At 43.5% G+C, this 23,977-nt stretch overlaps 2 protein-coding genes across 2 annotated transcripts in view; one reads left to right on the top strand and one right to left on the bottom strand.

The window, feature by feature from the left end:
- The first annotated feature begins 3,982 nt into the window (after positions 1 to 3,982).
- Positions 3,983 to 23,977, top strand: part of P4HTM (prolyl 4-hydroxylase, transmembrane) — a 30,718-nt gene continuing 10,723 nt past the window's right edge. The window contains exons 1-4 of the mRNA XM_044656965.1: positions 3,983 to 4,369; positions 5,283 to 5,364; positions 19,122 to 19,312; positions 21,079 to 21,175. Of these exons, the coding sequence (XP_044512900.1) occupies positions 3,983 to 4,369; positions 5,283 to 5,364; positions 19,122 to 19,312; positions 21,079 to 21,175 (757 nt within the window). The remainder of the gene's footprint in view (positions 4,370 to 5,282; positions 5,365 to 19,121; positions 19,313 to 21,078; positions 21,176 to 23,977) is intronic.
- LOC123230796 (secreted frizzled-related protein 5-like) lies at positions 9,490 to 15,496 on the bottom strand. Its single transcript, XM_044656966.1, has 4 exons — positions 15,192 to 15,496; positions 12,722 to 12,891; positions 11,442 to 11,528; positions 9,490 to 9,806 (listed from the first exon to the last, which is right to left on the bottom strand). Exons 1-4 carry the CDS (start codon positions 15,494 to 15,496, stop codon positions 9,490 to 9,492), a joined length of 879 nt encoding a protein of 292 aa, XP_044512901.1.

The raw sequence follows: 23,977 nt of genomic DNA, 5'->3' as shown, positions 1-23,977 counted from the left end.
CATTTAACCATGGAAAAATATTCTAAATTTTAAAAAAAGAAAAAATGGTCAAAGGATATAACAGTTTAAAATTAAAAATCAAACCTTTTTATACTCATGAAAAAAATGCTCTAAGTTACTGCTGATTAGAGATATGCAAAGTAAAACAACTCTGAGCTACCACCTATCAGATTGACTAATTTTATGACAGAAAAGGAAAATAATTATTATGGGAAATTTGGGACACTAATGCATTACTGCTGGACTTGTGAAATGATCCAACCATTTTGGAGGGCAATTTGGAACTGTGCCCTACAAAACTATGCTGCACACCTTTTGATCCAGTAAGGGATAAAAATTAAAAAATTAAAAAAAAAGTAAAAGGACCTATTTGTAAAACTTTATAGTAGCTCTTTTTGTGATTGCAAAGGGTTAGAAATTGAGAGAATGTCTATCCATTGAGGAATGACTGAACAAGTTGTGATATATGGTTGTGATGCAATACTATTTTGCTAGAAGATATAACAAGCAGGATGATTTCAGAAAACCCTGGAAAGATTTACATAACCTGATACAAAGTGAAGTGAGCAGAACTAGGAGTGCATTGTACACAGTGACAGCAATATTGTCTGATGATCAACTTTGAGTAGCTGAGTTGAGGTATTCTCAACAATATAAATTGCTGTTCACCTCCAGAGAAAAAACGGATGGAGTATGACTACAGATTGAGGCATACCATTTTTCACTTTATTTGTGGGTTTTTTTAATGTCATTTTATACAACATGAATAATACGGAATTTTTTTGCATGATCTCAAATGTATAATTAGATCAATTATATACAGTTATGTAGTTAGATCCAGGGAGGGGGGGGGCGATGAGAAGAGGGAGGGAGAGATTTAAAATTGTTTTCATGTGTAATCGGGAAAAAATACTGGAATAAAAAAGAACGAACCAGAGAAACATACATTTCTTCCGCTACTACGTCTCTGAAACTCCTCATTTGAGGGTCACTCCATCTTGATATTAGGTCCATGATGCTTTCATCTACCAACTGCCAGGTCACAGTCTCAAATTCAGCACCTGACTTAGTTTTCCTCTCTGGCTCAAATCTTGCATAAGTCATACTTGAAGAATTATATACTGTATTCATATTTATGACCCTCGAAGCATCTTGGCCTCCCAGTTCATCAACCTCAGTGGCATGATGGATAGAGGTCTGAGCCTGGAATCAGGAAACCTGCGTTCAAATCCAGCCTTGGGCACTAACTGAGCTAAGCCAACTCTGCCTATTTCTGAAACTATAAAATAGGGAAAATTATAGCACTTACTTCACAGGGTTGTTAGGAAGATCAAATGAGAATATAAAATGCCTACCACAGTGCCTGACCCAAAGTAGATACTTTATTAAATGTTTATTTTTTTACTTCCTTCTTCATTGCCTGTGACTTACACCTTTTTTTACTTCAGCCTTCTATGGCTGTGAAATACTTTCATGATCTTGACTGAAATTCCTCTCTCCAATCATAACCAACTTCTTTACATCTTCCCATCTGCCTCAATCCTCCTAAAATCTGACATTCTCTTTCACTGTAATCTGTGATGCCCCTCTCTTGTCTCTGTTTTCCCAGTCCATTGTCCCTTCTTTGGCCTTATCTCTCTCCTTATAGTCATGATGCTTTTATTTATCAGCTTACATATATACTGAGCCTACATATATAGTTAAAGTATACATATATACTTTAATTCCATTGCTTCCTTGGTTGGATGTTGCTAGCCTGCCAATGACCACAGATCACTTCCACCATTGGTTTTATCTATTATTATTCCTGGTATGCTGAATGTCATTGGAGAAAGTCATACAACTAACTGAGTCCTCTACAGATTCATGTTAGCCAGTCTCAAATAAACCCTCACTGCCATATAAGTTTTTCTTTCCAAATTGTCTTTCTGTCACACTCTATTCATCATCTGTTCTAGACTTTTTCTTCTTTCTAGCCTCCTCTGCCATATTCACTCTACTCTCCGCAAGTAACCTTGAATTTTACAGCTGGGTGTTATAGCACTTTGAGCACTAGACCTAAAGCCAGGAAGATCTGAGTTCAAATGTAGTGCAGACACTAGATAAGTGCCTCTGGACAAGTTACTTAACCTCTGACACTGAAAACATTGTTGTGAATATTTTGGTGTATACTGAATCTTTGTTTCTATTCTTTAACTCCTTTGGATATATACTTGGTAAAATTGCTGGATTAAAGGGTGCATGCAGTTTTGTCACTTCCCACTCTTTATTCATTCAACATTTATTATATATTTACTATTTATAAGGCATTGTGTTCAACAGTGGGGGAACTAAAACCTATTCAAAGGAACTTAAAATCTAGTAACAGAGGTGAGAGTACATAAAATGCTTATGTGGGCCTTACCAAAGCCTTGAAGCTGAAACTGTAGGGCAGTGATGGCAAGCCTTTTAGAGACAGAGTGTCAGCCCCAAACCGAGTGTCGTGCCTGACCCCACACAGAGACCATTTGCCCCACCCCACACAGGAGAGGGAGAAAAAGCTCCCTTTTTGGAGCTCCTAAGCAGAGTGGCAGATGATGTGAAAAAATGTCATCAGGCATGGTAGAGAGGGAGAAGGGAGCAGCTCTGACTAAGTCCCTCTGCCTTTCTAGTAATTATCTCTGGGAGTGGGGTGGGGAGGGCAACCACATGCCCACAGAAGAGAGCACTCTGTCATCTTTTACACCCGTGCCATAAGGTTCACCATCACTGCTGTAGGGTAATGGACCAGTTTCAGAGAATACAATTAAATTTAACCAAGATTAGATATTTATTGTATACAATGTCCTATGCTCGGTACTAGCCGTGCAAAGATAAACATAGAACATATTGTCTGCTGGGGATAGTAGGAGAGCTATACAAATAACTAACATATACTAATATGATAATTAGAAAACATGGATCAAGTACAGGTAAAGTACGTATAGCCCAGATTAAATTGCTTATCAGCTCCAGGAAGTGGGGGGTGGGGCTGGGAAAGAAGGGAGGGAGACAATATAAATTACATAACTTCAGAAAACACATAGAAATTTGTTATTCAAATAAAAAAATCCAAATAAAATTTAAAAAAATTCTAAATACAAAGGAGAGGACCAGGCAACATGCCTGAGGGTGTGAGTGAATCTGGGAAGGATTTGGAGAGTCAGCACCTGAACTGGGTGATGAAGAACAAAGGAAGAGTGGGACATCAGCAAAAGGGTGTGTTTGTAAGGAACTATGAATGAACGAAAATTTTATTAATTTTGAAATGAAATGGTAGGGCCTGCCTCAAAACCAAGAAATTGTTGTAGTTGGGCAACTTTCCTGGAGAATACATCAGTAGAGAGAATTTTCTCAGCCAGGAAGAGGAGGCTAGGGGAAGCATTTATTAAATGCCTACTATGTGCTAAATATTTTATATATGTCGTTTGATATTTGTTCCCGAAGCCAATGAGATCCCTTTGTCTTACTAGACATAAGCACTGGGGATACACTTGGGAAAACTAGCCTGTTCCTACCCACACAGGCAGCCTTCCTCCAGTGCCTCTGCCGCATCCTCTGCCTCCATCCGTCTCCTAGCAACTAATGCGAAGGTGTGGCGAAGGGCTAAGAGAGGAGGGAGTGCTTTGTAGCATCTTCGGGGTTGCCCTATCTCCTAGCAACTACGAGGCGGGGGAGGCTAATGCAGCATCCTCAGTCTTGCCCCGTTTCTTAGCAACAACCATCGCGAGACGGGGGTGGGAGGGTGAGGGGGTGAGGGGAGGGAGGAAAGGAGTGGGGAGGCTAGCGCGTGCCCGCTAGCTCAGCGCCACTTCCGCTTCTCTGCTCCAGTGGGTTACTAGGGGCGACCGTGGCTGGGCCGGGGCTTGGGGCCCCCGGGCGCCCCCGCCGGCCTCCGCGGCCTAGCGGCTAGATTCTTCCCTCCGCAGCACATCCTCGCCCAGTCAGGGCAGGAACTGGCGCGATGGCGGCGGCAGCTCCGCGGCCCGAAGTTGAGGAGGCCGCGAAGCCCCCCTGGGCGCTACTGAGCCCGCAGACTGATGGAGAGGTCACGGCCAAGGCCCCGCTGGCCCCGCCGGGCCTGGCTGGGGGCAAGCACCGCGGTATCTGTTCTCGCTCCTACTTCCTGGTGCTGATGGTGTTCGTGCACCTCTACCTGGGCAACGTACTAGCGCTGCTCTTTTTCGTGCACTACAGCAACGGCGACTCGTCCGGCCCCGGGCCGGCGACTGGCCAAGGGGTGTCCCCAGACCCTGGACCCGCGGCTCCCGCCCCCGCCCCGCGGGCTCCCGTTGCCCCTCCAGCCCCTGCTCTCTTCGGAGCACCCCTCACCCGGCTGGAGGGCATCAAGGTAAGAAGGCACCAGATCTGGGGATCGAGAAAGTAGACCTCAGAGGGCAGCCCCTTCCTCACTTCATAGATGGAGAAACTGAGGCCAGGAGAGAGGAAGGGAACTGTTCAAGGTCACAGACAAAATCTAAATTCTGATCCCTCACTCCACATCCAGTGATTATCTCTTCTTTCACCTCACTCTGCTACTTTGGCCCCCTCTTAAGTGTGAGGATGAGATTGTGGAGAAGACAGAGGACATCTGGACCAGGCCTTCTCCTCTCATCTTCCCCTCCTCCCATCCAGCAGCTGCAGTGTTAGAATTGAATTAGGCCTGAAAGGTATTAAGGTATTGTGTGTGCGTGCGTGTGTGTGTGTGTGTGTACACATATACACATAAATTATACTATACATAAACTAGATAGGCATAGATAGATATTTTATATATAGATAGATAGTATAGATAGTTAATATGTCTGTCTTTCTACATGAAACTGAAGACTATGGGGCCAGTAGTGATTTTGAGGGGTAGTGTCCTGATTCTCTGCTTTTTTGAAGCTTCTGTTTCTCTGACTTCTTCCAAGGGAGTTTTTTGTCTCTAAGAAGATGAATTAATTACCTTGTAAATGATGTTTAGCTCCCAGGAAATGTCAATCCCACCAGCCCTTGAGAAATAAGGTTATTTCCAAGATTGTTTCTGCAGTAGTGTTTTAAATTGTCCCCCATAGCCTTTTGCTCAATATGCTGTCAGTAAACCCTATTTTGTGACTTTCTATTAAGTTCCAACAAATATTTGTTAATTGTATAACATATGTAAAGTGCTTTGCAAACCTTAAAGTCCAATGTATGGACAAAACACTGTGCCGGGGGCTTTGGAACCTAGGAGGTGGCAGGTGGCTGAGGGGTTCATTCGATCCCAATGTGCTATTATCCAGGTTGGCTACAAACAGAAGGTGGAGCTGATCCCCAACAAAATACATGATGTGAAGACCCTCAGCTTGAAGCCTCTTCTCTTTGGTAAGGACATACCAACAAAACTCCCTACAGCAATGGGCCTGTCACAGTTTCGATTTGTGAAACTACTAGCATAAATTTCAGTCCAAGAGTTCTAAAAATTCACATTTATATCAACTTGATTTCCCTTTCCCTCCTTCCCTCCTCCACACATACATAGCCCCCCAAAAATCACGAAAGTAAATTCTCTGTGCTAAGAAGATGAAAGTTGTTTTTTTTTTAAATGAGTGTCAATTCTCTTTTAAACTTTTCAGCAAGCACCACCATCTTTAGTCTTACTGCTTTATACAAAGTGACCCTTGGATCATTATAGTTATTAACAGCTAAAATGAAGACACTTCACTAAAATTGTTCCTTGTCCCAATACTTAAGTATTGAGTGAAAAAAAAGTGATTTCTGTGAACTTCCAAAATCAGAGAATTTTTGGGGAGCCTGCCCTTTTAACTTAATTGTGGTCTCTTGTTTCCTCTATCTTCATGGATGATGTTACACCAGTAGCTAACTGATAGTGGCCATTGGACAGCCTGTGCCTGACAAAAAGCAGGCTGGTAAAAAAATCAGCTCCAGTTCCAGGATGTTAGCTTATCATCCCAGAATCCTGCTAATTGACTGTTGGTGCTGGCTGATTCCTTTTAAGAACTGAAGCTGGTTGGCTCATCATTTACTGTCTAACCCTCCTGGAGAAACTTCTTAACACACAGTGCTTTTAAAATAACTTTTCTAATACTTCTCACTCATTGCACTACAAATACTTGAGTGTTCAATCTGATTGTATAGAATAGAATGTTAAATAGAGAAGTTGATGAGGAACTTGTGAAAACTCTTGGCATTATGTGACATTTGTATTTTTACCACAAATAGCTAAATGGATGTCTCATTACTCCTTCTCCCTCCTCTGACCTGAATAGGAACACAGATGTTCTGGCCTGATGTTCTTTCAAAGCCTCAGCCATTTGTCAGGGCTGAGGGTAAGGGGGAATGTCCACTGGGTTCGTATCTGAAATCCTCACAACAATCATTCCTACAGCTAGGGCTTACGGGCAAGCTCTGGTAGCAGTGACCAAGAGGGCCTTGGCCTTTTGCATCCAGGGACTTCAGGACAAAGCTGGGATCTGCAGCTGTCAGGAGCCCATGGGTCTGAGCACATCCTTTACCCCACTGGATCAGAGGTTTGTGAGGGATCAGAGGTTTGGGGAATATACTTGGACCCATGTGTCATCTGAAACTGTTTCAAGAAATAACATCAGTGTTTTAATTGAAATGTTTTTTTATAATGGTTTAGTCATTCTGTTGTAGGTTTACTACTATGAGATGTTGGCTAAGATGTAGGTGGAGAGAAAATCCTACAGATATGCAGAAGGTCCTGCAAAAGGGGTATAGACAAAAGAATGAACAAACACCATGACCAGGCTGAGAACTCCCAACCTATAGGTTCTTCTTCCCCATAGCACAGCAGAGATCTCTGGGTCAGTCATGTTGAAAATGTTTCAGCTTAAAACTTTGGTCTTTAGGTATAATCTACTAAAAAATTTCCTATTAAGGTAGTTGATCTGGAAACCCAGCGGTGATGTGCCCTGGCTTCTAGCCCACTGAGACCTACAGAATGGAGAATAAGCCTGGAGAGAGGAAAATATAAATGGGGCTACTCCAGCCCTAAAAGGTCTAAATGGTTGATTTCTTGACCACAACTAAGTAATGCTTTTGTGGAAACTTCTAACAACCTGGAACCTGGTGTCAGGAGGAATTTGAGTCCATCCTTTGTTGGCCTGTTGTGGGTATATTATTAGCAATAAAAAGAGACAGGAGGAGAGGATGATCCAGTGCCCAATATTCAATGCCCCCTTGATGGCAGTGGTGTAGTGTAGCTCTTCAGTTTTTTCTTACCCTGCTGCTCTCAGCACCAAATCTCCCAGCATGCTAGTCACTGAGGCTCATTTTTCTAGTAATACTGATGCTGAGATAAAATAGAGTATTTATCCAGGGAATCAAAGAGTTGTGGCAATTCCAAAGAAAAAGACAAGATGGTAGAGCAGATAACTATCCAGGGATGTGCCCAGAGCACAACAAAAACTTCTGTTTTAAAGGAAAGATATAAAAGCCAGTATTTATATGGCACGTCAAGGTTCTTATGTGCTTTGTATAATCATCTCATTTGACCTCCACAGTGACCTTGGGAGAGCAGTGATGGGAATAGTATTATCCTTATTTTACAGATAAAGAAATTGAGTCAGAACAGTAAAATGACTTGCCCCAGGTCATACATACATTAACTAAATGGCTCAAACTGGGACTTAAACCCAGGACATATGACTCCAAGTGTAACCCTTTCCACTTCATCCTACTTTTGCCATCACTTCCCTGAAAAATATTTATATAATCTAAAAACTCTTACTATCGTAGGAACATATTCAGTTTTAGCCTTTAGATCCTCCTTTTCCATTTCACACTATTATCAAAGCCTGCAGCCCAGTGTGCCTTGTAAAATCTTCCCTATTCCTGATTGAGGTGATCAGTTCCTTATGAGCAAGGATTATATTTTATGATTTATATACCCTGACACATTGATAGGCACTAATAAATACCTAATGGGTTAATATTTATATTTTCCTGGTGCTGAGGAGTTGCTTTTTTCCACTTTAGATATTTCAAAAATAAAGATAAAATTAACCCTGCTTAGTCTTTTAGAATTCTGTTTAGAAATTGCAGGCATCTTCTTCTCAAGAACAGCCTAGAATTTATTTATCTGATGCCCATATGCCATCCCATGTACTCTGGCTGGGTTTCTTGTGAGGAGTTTGTTTCACTTCTTTACATGCCCAACTCATTCCATTGTCCTTTGAATTACAAGGGCCCTTGACTGGGGCATGTTGAATGCTTTTCTTACTGGGTCATGTATTTATTTATTTTCCTAAATATTGTAGATCATTATCATTAATTTATAAGAAATAGTTATTTTTAAAATCTTTTGGTTTATTACAAGATCAGCAGATCTTTCTCCTTCTTCCTCCTCCTCCTCCTTTCTCTTTTTCTCTCTCTCTCCTCCTCCTCCTCCTCCTCCCCTCCTCTCCCTTCCCCACTTTGCAGTTTAAGCAAATATAGTTCGACAAATATCGTGAGAAGATTGTACTCATAATAAATCCTAGAGAGCTAACAGTAACAGATTTAGATTTTGAGTGTAAATATTAGTTTAGGTTTTAAGCAGCTTACCCTGGCTGTGTACATGGAAGTCTCATTGACTATCCCAGAGGTCTTTTTTAAAGTGTTTCCAGTAAGGGTCTTAGTACTCAGCAAAGTTCAAGAAAACTATATCCTTCTGATTTGGAGAACTTGGCATATTGATTCTAGGTTCAGAAAGGTCTACCAAGTAAATCTCTGGGGCTCTTTCTGAGGTGTTCGTAGTGTGTTCAGATTGCAGAGCACTAAGTAGGCTAAGCATGGAGCTATCTTCATAATGCTCTCAGATTTCAAAAAATGCACACCCAGCAGACAGCAGGTTATCAGGGTCAGAGTGCAGTAGGGCCAGAGTTACCATTTCTGTTCTCCCTACTTTCAGAGCTGTATTGCCCCACCAGTGAAGAAATGTGGTAAGGATGGGGTCTTGAAGGTAAGGAACTACAAAGGCTCTGGGGAGGCTGCAGCAGCACAGGAGAAATAGAGCAGGGGAGGTAACTTTTTCGTTGTTAAGGAGCTAGTTTGCATCATACCTAGTGCCAAGGGATCACACCCATCAACCTTTTTACTGTGTTTCCTTTTACTTCATCTGAAATGTCCTTCTTGTGTCAGTGGGAGGACCAACCAGCTGAGTCTTGATTAACTAATCACTTAACTCTGTGCTTCTGTCTGGGAAGAGTCTATCTTCCACCTTACCTGCATGAATTGGAAATGCAGTGTCTTCTTGCAGAAGGACAAGAGGAAGATTGCATTGCATCTCCCAAAGTACCTCATAGACAAGAACTGAATCAACAAGTCATTTTTTTCCTCGAATAATCGGATGCTAGAGATCTAAGTAAGATATCTTTCCTGCCAGAAGTTTAGCTTCCAATCAGGGTCCTTAGGCCAAAAAAGTATATTATGCCAGAATAAAGGAAGCATCTGACTTCACTTCTTTCTCCTGAGAGTGAAGCCTTCTTACTGTCTGCACCGGTGGTGCTTCCACTTTTTGACTGCAAGATGCAGGTTCCTATTCCTCTTGTTCCAGGCATAAGCCTTGTTAACCACCAGTCTATTGCCCCGGACCTCTCCACTGATTATGTAGGCCCCTGTGTGAGTGCCCCGCATGAGGTTGTGCACACAGGTAGCATCCCACTCCAGCCACTGCTTCAATCTGGGCTGGACCTCTGTTGGCAGCAGGGGCCCACGCTTTAGCACCTCCAACCGGGAGTCCATATCACAGTCAAAGATGCTGGATGAGGTCTGATTCCTCCGGGAGATCTGGACCTTCACAGCTGGAATAGGTAAAACAAAAATCTTGATCTCCAGGCCCAGTAGATATGTGTCCTTGTATTCTCTTCCTCCTAAAGCTTTGCCAAGCTCCCTTGTTGGCCACTTCTTTGTGCCCTTCTATTCTCAAGTTTTCTAGGTTTCTTTCTGAGTTATCTTTTGACTGGAATTATCTCAGTGGTTAGACTGACAACTGAGAAAGGACTAGAATAGCTGACCAAATTAACTTTCCCTTCTTCCTTCTCCTCTAACTTAAAACAAGAGCTAGGTAGAAGGAGGCAGAAACATGTTATCAATATTGGCTTGTTTCTGAGAACTGTATGAAAGATAGTATTAAGATAGCACACCTACATGACTAAAGAGGTGAGCAGGTCATGTGGTAGAGGAAAGTGGAACAGATTAATGGCAGATGATAGCACATACCAAGTATCAAAAGATCCTGAGCAGTGCCTATGCAGTGGATGGATGGATCCTTGGCAAAGGATTTGCAGGGGGGTAAAGAATCATTCAGATTAAGGCATGAATAGTTGGCAATTGGCATATGCTTTGAAGCAGGCTCTTTGTACTTCTTACCAGCCCTGAGACTTCTCTGGTCATAGCCTACCTGTTACCATGAAACTGCTTTAGGTAACCTACCTAATTGCCCAGAACTGGGTAGAACCACTGCAGAGGTGCAAGAAATGTGTCTCTCTTGGAAATGCCTACTGGCAATGGATCCTCTCACTATCTCTGCCTCAACTGTGCTTCTTCCTACTAGAAGCCTCTCCCGATGCCCTCAGTGGTTGGACTTTCTCCTTGCCCCTCATATTGTAATAAATATTCTTATCTGTTTATGGATTTCATCCCTCGCATCCAAAGGAAGTAAATTCCTTGGGGATACGTTTTTTTCTTGCCTTTTTTTTTTCCATCTCCCCAGTTGGTTCCCTTCTCTCATTAATGAGTTCTGCTTGGGTCTCCCATTTGGGAAAGGCCCAGACCAGCTTCCCTTCATTCTCCTGGCTCTGCTTCCCCATCATCTCCATGACAAATCCCCAGCCCTTTATGGGATGTCTTCTCTCATTTAGAATGGAAGTTTTTTAAGGGCCAGGCTCCTTTCTTTTTGCTTGTATTTGTATCCCCAGGACACGTTGCCTAGCATATAAACCTTAATGTTGCCTACCTGCCCAGTGTCTCTCACAGTATTTTGCATGTACTAGGCAATTAATAAATGTTTATTGGGTTAGATTAGCTTGAACTTTCCCTTCCTTGAGAACCTCAGTTGTTTGGATATGAACTAAAAACTTTTCTATACGCCTCAGTTTGGGTCAGTAGTTGGCTTTATAGGAAATCTCATATCCTATGGGCAAGCTTCACCTCTGTTGTTACTTGATAGCAGAGGGGCCATTGCTCTGCCATGTAGGATATGACTTTTTTCCTTTCACTGACTTTTGATTCAAAGTACTAAAAGTTCTCTCTGATGACACCTAATTGGGCATTTGAACATCACCTTCAAATGAATTGCCCTGAATCTTTTCACAGGTATTTAGCATGTTGCTGGGGACTTAGAAGGCATGTGTTGACCTTCATTTGCTAAGCAGTCTGCATAGGGGAAGGTCATGGTTGCTGAGGGCAATGAGGAATGCCACAACCCTTGTACTCACCAAAATCACTAGTACAGAAGGTATCCAGAACCTCCTTAGGCGACCTTGCCTCTTCCAACTCACAGTCCTGGCAGCTGGCTCGAGGAACTGGTGGGGGAAGGGGAGAATACCACTGTAAGTCATTGTTCTCAGCTGTAAGAGAACTGTGTGCCAGACTGGTCAGCTTGAGAGTCAGTGTTCTCTCTGTAACCAGCAACATAGCATCTAACTCCCACATCCTCCTTGGCTATGGAAAAAGGGCTGGGAGAAGGTCACACCCGGGGGACTTGCTTCTGCATTGTACAGGACTTAGTGGACAGAGCTGTGGTGCAGGTTCCTTTTTTTTTAGCTTGATAACTGGAAGGGGGACAGTGAGGTGGTTCAGTGGATAGTGCCAGGCCTGGGCACAGGAGATCCTGGCTTTCAATCTGGCCTCATATATTTCCTAGCTGTGTGGCCTTGGGCAAACCCAATTGCCTAGTCCTTAAGTGCTTTTCTGCCTTAAAACCAATCCCTAGTATGATTTTAAGATAGAAAATAAGAGTTTTTTAAGAAAAAGAAAGAACTAGAAACAAAATAGAGGACTATAAATTGGGAAATGGCTGAACAAAATGTATCATGTGAATATAATAGAATTTAATTGCGTCATAAGAAATGTATATGATGTAAGAAGAATATGATGTAGGCAGAGAAATATGGCAACATTTGCACAGAGTGACATGAGCAGAGGCAGAACAACTGTCAAGATAACCATAATAATAAAGGAGGGAAAACAAAAGCAGCTGCCACTAAGCACTCTCAACAAGAAATGCTGAGACATAGCCCCCAATTCTTGGCAGAGAGGCAGAGGCCTAGAGTTACAGAATTAGAGGAGCCTTCTCAAGATGTGGCCAGTGGACTCCTTAGTTACAAGGTTGGGGAGAGGAAATTAAAAAAAATCAGAACATTTTTTAAAAACCCTTCTAGCTCAGAATCAACACTCCAGCAATCCATGTGGCAAAGGCTAGGCGATGAGGGCTAAGTGATTTGCCCAAGGTCACACAGCTAGGAGGTGTTTGAGGCCGCATTTAAATCTGGGACCTCCTATCTCCCTCCAGGCCTGGCTTTTAGTTCAGTGAGCCATCTTGTTGCCCCCAGAACATTTTTTAATGCACAAAAGAAAAATTCAAAAGATGAATCACAGGACAGTTTTGTTACATCTTTTTAAACTCTCTCTATGCATGTGTGTTTAGTAGAAATAATTGTAGTAGTCATAAACTCCATGCTAGATGGAGGGGATCAGAAGAGACTGATGGACTTACTTCTCCTGTTCTCAGTTGTTTCATCGCTGATTGTAGAGATACACAAACTGTGTTCTATAGGAAAGTTATCACACTGGAGGATCTCTGGCCAAGGGTATCCATAGCAAGCCATGATGGGGGCGCAGCTGTCCCGGACACTTTCACAGAGACTTCGGCAGGGGTAGATGATTCTAAAGGAAGGAGAACCAGGACACTTGTTAAATCCAGCAGCATTCTCATTCACACAGTGAAGGCCATTGTACAGAGAAAGGAGACTTAATAAGTAGGTACAGTTTATTTAACAGCATAGCTTGTTGTTCTGGGCATAGTAGGTGAAAAGAAGGAAGGACATGTTTAGTAAGCACCTATTACGTGCCAGGCACTGTGCTCAGCACTTTATAAATATGATCTCATCTAATTCTTACAACAACCCTGGGAAATAGGTGCTGCTATTATTATCATTTTATAGTTGAGAAAAACAAGGGCCTCCGAGGTTAAGTGACTTGCCCAAAGTCATACAGCTAGCCATTGTCTGAGGTAAAGATTTGAACTCAGGTTTTCCTGACTCCATGGCCAATTCTCTATCCATCATGCCACTTTGGTACTCTAGAAATGTTTGCCAATTCACTGTCAGAAAAGGCCTCCCTAAACTGTGGTAATGCAATAAGCACCCAGACCCTAAATACTGATGTTTCCATCACCTTTCCACCATCCAGCTATGGGACCCCCTTTGTCTCGGGTTTCAGATGACTTCTCAAACTGGTCCGTGTGGCATTGCTCTGGAAATGTTGGGAGTACAAAAATACTGACACAGAGTCTTCCTTGGATGGAGGCACTCAGGAATTCCTGAAGTAAGAATGTTTCCCTTCCCGGTCAGGCCATGGAGAAAAGTACAATGGGAGCTCTGCTCTATATCATTTCAGCCTTTGCTCTCTGGGGAAGCCATGAAGTCATCAAGAATGACTCCCCACTTGGGCCTCAAGCAGCACTTTGTTTTGCACCTTTCTGGGAAGTGGCTCTTTTATCCTTATCTCACTTATTATGTGTTATTGTATATTATTAAATCATGCACTAGACTAGTGATTCCCAAAGTGGGCGCCATAGCCCCCTGGTGGGTACTGCAGCAATCCAGGGAGGCGGTGATGGCCACAGGTGCATTTATCTTTCCTATTAATTGCTATTAAATTTTTTAAAAAATTAATTTCCAGGGGGCTAAGTAATATTTTTTCTGGAAAGGGGGCGGTAGGCCAAAAAAGTTTGGGAACCACTGCTCTAGACCATAAGCTCCAGGGACAGGGACATTCATTACCTTAGATAAACTTTGTACTTTCTCTGGTGCCTAGCACAGTGTCGTGCTTACAGCATGGCTTTATTAAACATTTGTCAAACTGGACAGAATTACAGTGAATACCTGGTTCATTTGGCTGGGAAACATTCCAGGTGGCTGGGGGTTAACGTGTACATTAGCTTCCATTCAGAACCCATCGGTGTTTTCTATCCCTAAATTACAGCTGTGGGAAAGGGAGGAAAATGGGGACCTCTTGTTGGCACTTTACATTACCAGGGTGAAATTCTTGTTAGCACCAGAGGATTACATTTTGATGTCATGGTTTCATTTTCTGGAAATAAGGATAAATTAAGAAGCCTTTTGGCATATGGATCCATTTTTTTCCTGAAAGGGAGGCTGCTGTGGGAGTAGCAGAATTACTTCCAGCAGAAGAGCAAAAGGGAGAAGATGAAAGCTTCGATTCCTCTCCATTTCTGGTGACTGTGAGGGGTGATCTTCCATTGGCCTGTGCCCTTTACAGTGACAGAAGACTTTAAGAGTGAACAGCAGGGGAGCATCTGGGTGACTGAGTGAAAGCTAGACCTAGAGATGGGAAGTCCTAGGTTCAGTTCTGACCTCAGACACTTCTCAGCTGTGTGACCTTGGGAAAGTCACTTGACCCCCATTGCCCAGCCCTTACCACTCTTGCCTTAGAACCAATACACAGTATTGATTCTAAGATAGACGGTAAGGGTTTGAGACAAAAAAAAAAAAAAAAAAGAATGAACAGCAGGACAGAAAGAGACCTGCACTGTGAGAGGGAAAACACAGAGAGCAAAAAGGGGCTCTGGCTGTGGGATCACTGGGACGGCTGGTCATTTTTTGCTGGAATGGAATCCAAGGCAGAAGGAGGTGGCTGGTTCTCCCGTCTCTTCAGTGGGACAGGCCTCTTGCTTCCTCAGTGGAGAGCACTTATGTACTTCAGAAGCTGGGGCAGGACTGGCTTTTGTGCTGGGAGCTGATGATCTGAGAGAGCAGGTCTCTCTTTCTACAGCAGACTGCACAAGACTTCTCAAACACACAAACCCAGCAGCTAGAAGAGTGCAGCCCTTCTGGCCCATGGCAAAGGGGAACCAATGGGCATAAGGGAGATAGGGTCACATGTTCATTGACTGCCCAGGGGGGCCCTTTCCCTTGGAAACAATAGAAAGGTTAAAGCCTTACCTGTCCAGGCATATTGGTGCAAAGAGGGAGCAGAGGAAGATGCGGGCATCTGGATGGCATTCCCTGGCTAGCAATGGCAGCCAGCTGGAGGATTGCTGGATCACTTCAGCCATGGTTTCATGTTCCAGCAGATTGGGGATTCGCATTTCAGAATAGCCAATATCATAGCAGAGGGCCATGCTTCTTGGGATGAATGTGCATCGGGAGGAACTCCTGGGGAAACCTACTGCGGCCCTTAGAAAGCAATAACCACACAGACCTACCCAGACAAGCAGCAGCCTCCGTATGGACCCTCTGGCCAGCATCCTGCCCCTTTGAGGAGGTCTTAAATTTAGTGCAGATGCTTCAGAGAAGAGTGGCTTTTGTGGAGAGCCCAATCTACCTGGGAAGGCCTTTTATAAGGTTAGCTCCCTCGGTTCCCTGGCCAGCCCCTTCATTAGGAGTCTACTGTTTTAACAAAGACCAAACAAATGAAGTGTTTGTGTAGCGTCTTTGGATTTCTAATTGGGGACCTCAGCTCAGCTCAGCAGGTGAGTTAATGAGGGCAGCCCAGGAGCTTGGCTATTCCTGCTTCTGTCAGTAAATCAGATCTGTTTGCATTTGATTAGGTAGCTACTGGATGTCATTATTCCAACCCTGCCTCTTTAGGAGGCCCCCTAGATTAGGCATCAGTTAATAAACTTTTTAATGGCTGTTTTGTTTTGGTTTTCCTTTCTTTTTTGTGGAAAAGCAATCAAATGGTGACCAAGTCAATTAGGTCTTACTGATTTAGCCCAGCTACTGGTTAAGCAGGCTTCCAGCCTTTAGCCCCCAGCAGAACTTTCTGGCATTCTGCATAGGTTTAGGTTGGAGATGTATTTGGAGGCTTGGAGGTTTTTGACACAAAGAATTTGGTTCTTCTGGGTTGAGTCAGATCTGTGTTATGCATCCTATCTCTGCTTGTCCCTGTATTCTAGCCATAGTTAAAAGCTGTGTACAAACAGTGTGTACTTCTCCATTCTTTATGGTTCATTGGGTCCTATGGGAATTTGCTTGTATGATGTCTCTAAATCCTTCAGCGATCCATCCCTTTGGAACTGTGGACTTTCTGTGGCTGCCCTACAGCTTTTGGACTGTCTTCCCCACTAGCCTTCACTCTTCTTAAGAACGGCCCTCTCCTTTTCCAGGCCTACTCACCTCTGTGATGTCTTGTGCACAAGTCCTCATTGGTAATACGCATAATGCTAACCTGGTAATACTGAGAGAATGCCTGTGGCCTCTTTGGGCAAAGGGGCCCTCTTATTAAACTAAGAGATTAACCCCTCCCTGTGGTCAGGTCATTGGAAATAAAACTCAAATTTTGAGAGGAGGTTCTTGTTTCCTTTTCTAATTCTTAATTAGTTGCTCTCTCACTAGTCAGTAATTGGAAGCCAGGTAATCGGAACCTGAAGGGGGGAAATGGCAAACCTGTGACCACAGGATAGAAGATTAGAGGGGAATCTTGGGTACCAGGTAGTTCACAAATGAGGAAATTGGAACCTGGCAGGAGTTAGATGACCCCTGGGTCACAGAAGCAGGATTTAAACCCAGAGCCTGGGCCTGCAAAGCCAGGGCTCTTGACACTATAATCCATTGTCTTGGTGAACAGGATTCATCCTGGCAGAGAAGGAGATTTGGAACCAGGATCCCCTTCTATTGACACCACTGTTTCCCCTGCCCCCATTGCCTTCTTTCCTCATCAGCCTCAAGCTCTCCTGACTATAGTACTGGATCGGAAGGATTTTTGTGAGGCTCCCCCTTCCCCTCCCCTGGAACACTCACATGCATGTGCTTTGCCCACACCCTTCCCTCCACTGCAAGTACCTTGACTTGGCTGCCACCCCTTTGTGTTGTTCCCTGGGGCAGCCATTCCTTTAAGGAAAAGTTCCAGTGGAAGCATTTCCTCCCTAGGCTGTGAACAGCTTAAGGCATAGCCCAGTGGCTTTCGAGGTCACCACTAAAATGTGTTCACCTCTGCCTTGCTGGTTGCATGACAGTCATACTTGGCACTAGTCTGGCTCTTTAAGAGAGCATCTCTTCTGGTCCTCCTAGCAGTTCTTTGCAGAAGGTAGTAATAATGATGATAATTGGTATTTGTATGTCACTTTGGGGATTGCTGAGTGCTTTGCAAATGTCAACTCATTTTATTCTCACTGAAACCCTGGCAAGAAGATGCTGCAGGTATTAATATCTCCATTTTATAGAAAAGAAAACTGAGACTGAGAGGTTAAGTGGTTTGCCCAGAGTCACATAGCTAGCAAGGCAGGATTGTAACCAAGGTGTGTGCAGGGTTTTCATCTGCTTTGTCTTGGCTCAACTAGAGGGAAGCATTTGGCTCAGCATTCAGTAATACCAGCCCAAATCTCTCCTAGGCTGTGCTCCCACCTTTTAGAGTCCAGACATGAAGTACTTTTTTCCCTGTTGTTATCCTGTGGTAAATGTACTTAAGAGTGGGCTGCTTAGTGGGGAGAGATACTGTAAGTGGGGGACAGACTTGAGGGGACATATTGGAGGAGTGGGATAAGTCGTCTGCACAACCCAGAAATATTTATTGCAGTATCTTATGTAACATGAAAGGACAGCTAGGTGGCTCAGTGGAGAGAGTGACAGGCTTGGAGTTAGTAAGACTCATCATCCTGAGTTTAAATCTGGCCTTAGACACTCAACCCTGTGGGCCTTGACAAAATTTATCTGGAGGACTGCATTTCCAGACTTTGATCCCAATGCTATCTACCAGAAACCTGAGCGACCATCCATGCCAATGTCCCATGGTCAAAGTTCCACATAAAACCTGATTAGCTCTCTGGCCATCTCCTGTTCTTGATAGCTCTAGCTATTCTAGGGAGTTCTAGCAGTTCTAGTTCTACCAGGTTCAAAATGAATCTGGAAGGTACAGCTAGGTAGCACAGTGTATAGAGCACCAAGTCTGGAGTCAGGAGGACCTGGGTTCAAATTTGGCCTCAGACACTTCTAGCTATATGATCCTGGGTGAATTACTTTACCCCAATTGCTTAGGCTTTGCCACTCTTTTGTCTTAGAATTAATACTAAGAAGATAAAGATTTTTTAAAAAGAATATGGATAGGAATGGACTTAATGATTGCTGTTGAATTGTTTTCTTAGTTTCCCAGGGAATTTGCTTCTTTGTAGCCTGACCTAAGGCCCAGATCCTAGGATACCTTGGCAGAGACAGGGCTGTGGGAGATACCTTAGCAAAGCCCTGCCTCAGCCATGGGTGATATGTGGCTCTTTTCACAAGGCTGATACATTCACTTAGTAATTCCTATCGATCATTGGATCCTGAAGAGGTTTAATGTACTGTCTACAACGTAAGATTCCAATCAGGTCCAATCAGTAAAGAGGTGTGAAGTGTGAGGCTACTGGTACCTCTGGCCTTTTCCTAGACTGGAGGCTCACCATAAACACTGCCATCAGTGAGGTGACTGAAACTTCTCCTCTTGGTTTTTTGCAGAGAGATTGTCAGCCCCACAGATCTATTTTTTAAAAGGTCTCCATTCTTTGTCATACCTTTTGGAGAGGATAAGAAGGAATTAGAAGCAAATCCTTTTTAAATTGTTGCGATAATTTACATTTCAAAGTACTTTAAGGATTTCCAACCTTTTCTTCCCTTCCTAGCACTCCCAGAGAGGTTTTGTGTATGTGTGTGTGTGTGTGTGTGTGTGTACGTGTGTGTACGTGTGTGTACGTGTGTGTACGTGTGTGTACGTGTGTGTATGCATGTCCGGGAGTTCTCTCCATCTTACAGGTAAGAAAATGGGCCCAGGGCAGCCAATGCACGCAAAGGAGCAGCCCAACTTTCCCCAGCTTTGGTTTTTCTCTCAGGTGCCATTTATGAATGCTTTACTTTTAACTGATAACTTGGCCATCAGCCCTTTCCTCTTCTTCCTGACAGAAATTCCCCATTTTCTGAGTGAAGAAGAGTGCAAGCTGATTATCCACCTGGCCCAGCTAAAAGGGCTGCAGAAGAGCCAGACACTTCCCACTGATGACTATGAGGAAGCCATGGAAATGATCGATGTCAGCCCCATGGACATCTTCAATCTGCTGGACCATAACCAGGATGGACAGCTGCAGCTCAAGGAGGTAGAGAAATGGTGGCCTCTTGGGGAGCATTTCCTCCAAAGGGAAAGAGCTTAGTTTGACCCCTGCTCCTCCAGAGTCCTCAGGGCCTCGGCTGCCTGTGGGTGCAGCCCAGATCCTAGTAGGAATCATCCTCCCTCCTGTACTTGGTCCTTCCTTTGTCCCTTGCCATTGGCAGGGCTGAGCTCTGAATTCCATTGCCTCATTTGTTGGTATCCTCCTTGCAGAGCCTGGATCTCCCACTTATGTGTCTCCTAGGAATCTTTTTGTTTTCTCTGCTTCTCAGAAGGAGGCCAGGCCTGGGCCCTGGCTTTTGCACAGGAACAGGGAGTTGGGGTGGAAAGAAATCTGAGGCTCTCTCTCAGTCCTCTCCTATTCCCTCAGTGCTGCCTCCTTGAGAAAGCCAGTATGGGACATTCTTTGATGACTACTGGTATGGGGGTCATCCACTTTTGTTTGTGGACTAAATGGTGAACACTTATAAATACCAGGCTAGTTTACTGTGTAAGAGGAGTCTTGTATTGGAATAATGACTTGGAATATAGTTGTTTTGTTTTTTTGTTTTTGTTTTTTTTTAAACCCTTGTACTTCGGTGTATTGTCTCATAGGTGGAAGAGTGGTAAGGGTGGGCAATGGGGGTCAAGTGACCTGCCCAGGGTCACACAGCTGGGAAGTGGCTGAGGCCGAGTTTGAACCCAGGACCTCCTGTCTCTAGGCCTGACTCTCACTCCACTGAGCTACCCAGCTGCCCCTGGAATATAGTTTTGTTACTAAATAACCTTGTGACCCTGAACAAATCCCATCACCTTCAGAACTTCAGTTGTTTTATCTATAAAATGAAGAGGTTGGACTGAGCCCCTCATAGCACTAAATTTTATGATCCTGTTCTTTACCAAAGATTTTCCTTAAGACTCCTTTAAATGGCTAGCTATCCCAGAGTTGAATTGAAAGTTTTAAAAGCAGTCTTTTAAATGTTTCAGCAACATATCTATGCTGTAATTGAGGCCTACCCCTAGAAGTATATCTGTGGTGATCACAGCAGATAGGTCTTGAAGTAGATTGAGCACAGGATTTGGAGTCAGGAAGACCTAAGTTCAAATCCTCTCTCAGACACTAGCTTTGTGACCCTTAGCAACTCATTTCCCCTCTCTACCATAGTTCCTCTTCTATAAAATGGAGATCATAATAGTATCTACCTACAGGGGTTGTTTGGGTCCAATAAATAAAGTACTTTGCAACATGTAAATGCTAGATAATTGTTCAAAAGAGAAATATAAAATATAAATATAAAATATAAATTTTCTTTGAGGTTATTTTCTCTTCATTCAACAAATATTTCTTAAGCACTTACTGTGTAAAAGGTCTTGTGCTAAGCATCAGGGATCAGGAGGTAAAAGATGACAGTTCTGCACCTAGGAACTTCTAATTGACAAGTGTGATGGAGTAAGAGATACCAGCAAAGGGCTTTGGGAAACTCTGAGAAGGAAAGAATACTTTCAGAGGGTGGGGTGGTAAGACAAGTCAGAGAAGTCTTCATGGAAGAGGCAGTGCTGAGCTGAGCCTAGAAAGAAGAAAAGGATTTCTATTGGGTAATGAGGAGGAAGAGCTTTCCAGGAAAGGAAGAGGGTTAGAATGAGGATTTTCTACACAAATATATAGAGTACAGAGAGAACACAACAAGATGAGGAAACAGCTAATAGTTTATAACAAAGAATTGTCCATAATATTGATCCTGGGGGCCTTTTTGGATCTCACGTTTGTCATTTCAGGTGTTGACCCATACCCGTTTGGGGAATGGAAGGTGGATGACACCTGAGAACATCCGGGAGATGTACAGTGCAGTCAAGGCCGATCCTGATGGTGATGGTGAGTCTGGAAAGTTCTGAGGACATAGGCCCTCCCCAGGGTTTTATGTTAAATCCAGTTGCCTAAAAGGGAAAATCCCCCAAACACCAGCCTAAGCCATCTTGTACCCGCTGTTTGCAGGTCTTCAGAGATCTTCCAACCCATCTTCTTTCCCCTTCATCAAACTTTCAGCCTAGAGTAGTGTCACTAACTTTCATTATCTTGAAGAAGGGCCTGCTGAGGAGTGAGGGAGCTGTGGTAATTGATGTGCTCAGGAACACCTGGTGTTGCCTTCTGCTACTTATCACCTATGCTTCTCAGTGTCATCCAGGCAAAGAGGGATGGGAGCCAGAATTTGCTTTCTTGGTTGGGAACCTTTAAGAGAAGGACTAATTTGGAATATAAAGGATATAGCTGCTTAGAGATGAATAAAAGAACAAACCTATATTAAACACTTACTCCAAGTCACCCTTTGTGCCTCAACTCCAGCAAATATCAGAATGTATTCATGAAAGTTGGAATTTTGATTGGCATATAGAAGTGTGAGACAACAGAAGCAGCTGCAAATACTCAATTGAAAAAGAAAATGGAGAGTTTGGGATGAAGCCTGGGATTCGGAGAAACATTCATTCTCTGGGTCATGATCACCAAGTTTTACCTGCAGAAGTTCCCTTGAAAGGAACAGGGCATTGAGTTCTGGCCAGTCATTCCAGGTGGCTAAAGAATATCTGCAGTGGGGTTGCTTGTGTTCCTTAATGTTCCCATCCTTTCTTTGGGAGACTTTTGATCCATGCTACCATTGGCATTTGATTGAGGTCTAAAAATCCAGTCATTCTTCCTTTTCATGAGGCAAAGGCAGGGTCCCATCTCTTAAGAACCTCCTGAGCTGATGCTGCCTTTACCCCTTTCCACAAGGGATGATGTTTTCCAAGAGCTTCAGGAGCTGGTTTTTTTTCCCTCCTTATCTCTTTAGCTTCCACCACCTCTGTGGAAAAATCTGAATGTGTAATGGTCTATCTCCTAACTCATTTTCAACTCATGTTTCTTCAGTATCTATTTGGAGCTTTCAGAATGAATTATAAGTAATGTAAATAATAAGTAAATAGTAGCAAACCAAGTGTTGTCTGAGGTCCAAGAGAAAATGATGTTCCCAGTAGGGAAAAGAAGGAGTCTAGAGATCAAGGAAGGCCCACTCCTGAAGGAGGGACACAAGTTGGGATTTAAAGGATGAGCAGCAAATAATTTATCAGATAAAGAGGGAAAGGAAAAATATACCAAATGTAGATATCAGAGAAAGCACAAGGCTGATTGGGAGAAGTGAGAGTAATATGAGGTTCTAGAGAGTTTTCTAGAGACAGGCGGTGCCATGAGAATGTTTGGAAAGAGAAGAGAGCCTTGAATCCTTGGAAGCAGTGATGTAATTTCTCCAGACTTCTGGGGGAAATCAGATGAGGCTTTGGATAAGGGAGCAGAGCAAAGGAAAGACAGAAAGATATAGGGAGAAATTCACTAGAGGAAAGGCTGAAGGCTGCATCCCATCTGCCCAAGCCAGACCACTGATGCTTTCAGTGTTAAGGGCTAGGCAGGCTATGCGAGGTGGTAAGAACCAGAAGAGCAGCCTTGTTGATAAACTTCATTGGACTTGGTCTCTCAGCCTAACCTCACTTTAGATGAAGTTGTCACCCATCATTGACAGTGTGTGAGCCTGCAGGGTTCGATATGAGCTAGACAGGTCATTTCCAACATCTGAGACACTCTGGGTGGGGTCCAAAGGACTACATCATCAGATGAAAGACCCCTGAGTCCTAATACCCAAACAAGAGTGAGAGCCCTAACATGACGTGTTATAAGCAATGTTGGCTATTCCCCAGGGAGGTCAGAGGCTCAGCCAGGGTGTGGGTTTCCTAGAACCTTCCTCTGCTTGCTGGCTTTCACTTCCCTTGTGACCTGGGGTGACCAAGACCCATGAAGCCCAAGGAAATGTCTTAATAGGTTTTCACAAGCTAATCTAATTATGGAAAAGTGGCTTTATTTGGGGGGGGCACCTGGGTTTTGTGTGTGTGTGTGTTCTTTGAAGCAGAGGAGATGGAGTTAAGGAAAAAACATTAAATTCAGACTAAATGTTTAAATTAGTCCCAAATGTGATTGCAACCTATTTAATTTCTGCTAAAAATAAAGCAAAGAAGTGAGAAACCTCATAAAAACATCTTATTTTGGGGGTTCCCCACCCTCCCAAAAATCTACTCTCTAGAGGGGCTGCAGTTGGACAGGCAGAACCAAAGATGGTGCCTCCAACATGGGGTGGGGACGTATAGGGAGGGATTTACAGTAGGTACTAACACTTGTGGATTCCAGTTTGGCCCCATGGGAGAAGTGGAAGACTAGGGTGGGCAACTCTGATAGTCTATGACATCTGGTCCTCCTTGTTTAGATGTTTAGCTGTTGGACTCTGCCCTTAGACATCATGCTGGGCCCTTTCAGATCAGCCTGGCTATTAGAAACCTAGATTCTTTCCCTGAAAAGGCCAGACCAAGCAAGGGGAATATTTTACCCAATGGTCTCCCCTTGTACTATTGACTTGCGTACTTATAGTCATTTCTCCTCCCTGTGAGGGCAAATATTTAGGACAAAAGGTGATGCAGGCCAGGGATTCAGAGGTTATTGTACCCAACACATGTATGCTGCTAGAACAAAGGGAGATTTAGAAATCAGAATTTTAAAGTTGGAAGGGACCTTCATAGGTCATCTGGTACAACCATCCACTCTGCAAAAATTCCTTCCGAATTTTTCATTCTTTGTTTGACAGATCATTCAAGCTTCTAC

This window comes from Gracilinanus agilis, chromosome 1, assembly GCF_016433145.1.
Source record: "Gracilinanus agilis isolate LMUSP501 chromosome 1, AgileGrace, whole genome shotgun sequence".
Taxonomy (NCBI): domain Eukaryota; kingdom Metazoa; phylum Chordata; class Mammalia; order Didelphimorphia; family Didelphidae; genus Gracilinanus; species Gracilinanus agilis.
Note: the sequence above shows the minus strand (reverse complement) of the source record. Positions and strands in the feature narration are given on the sequence as shown.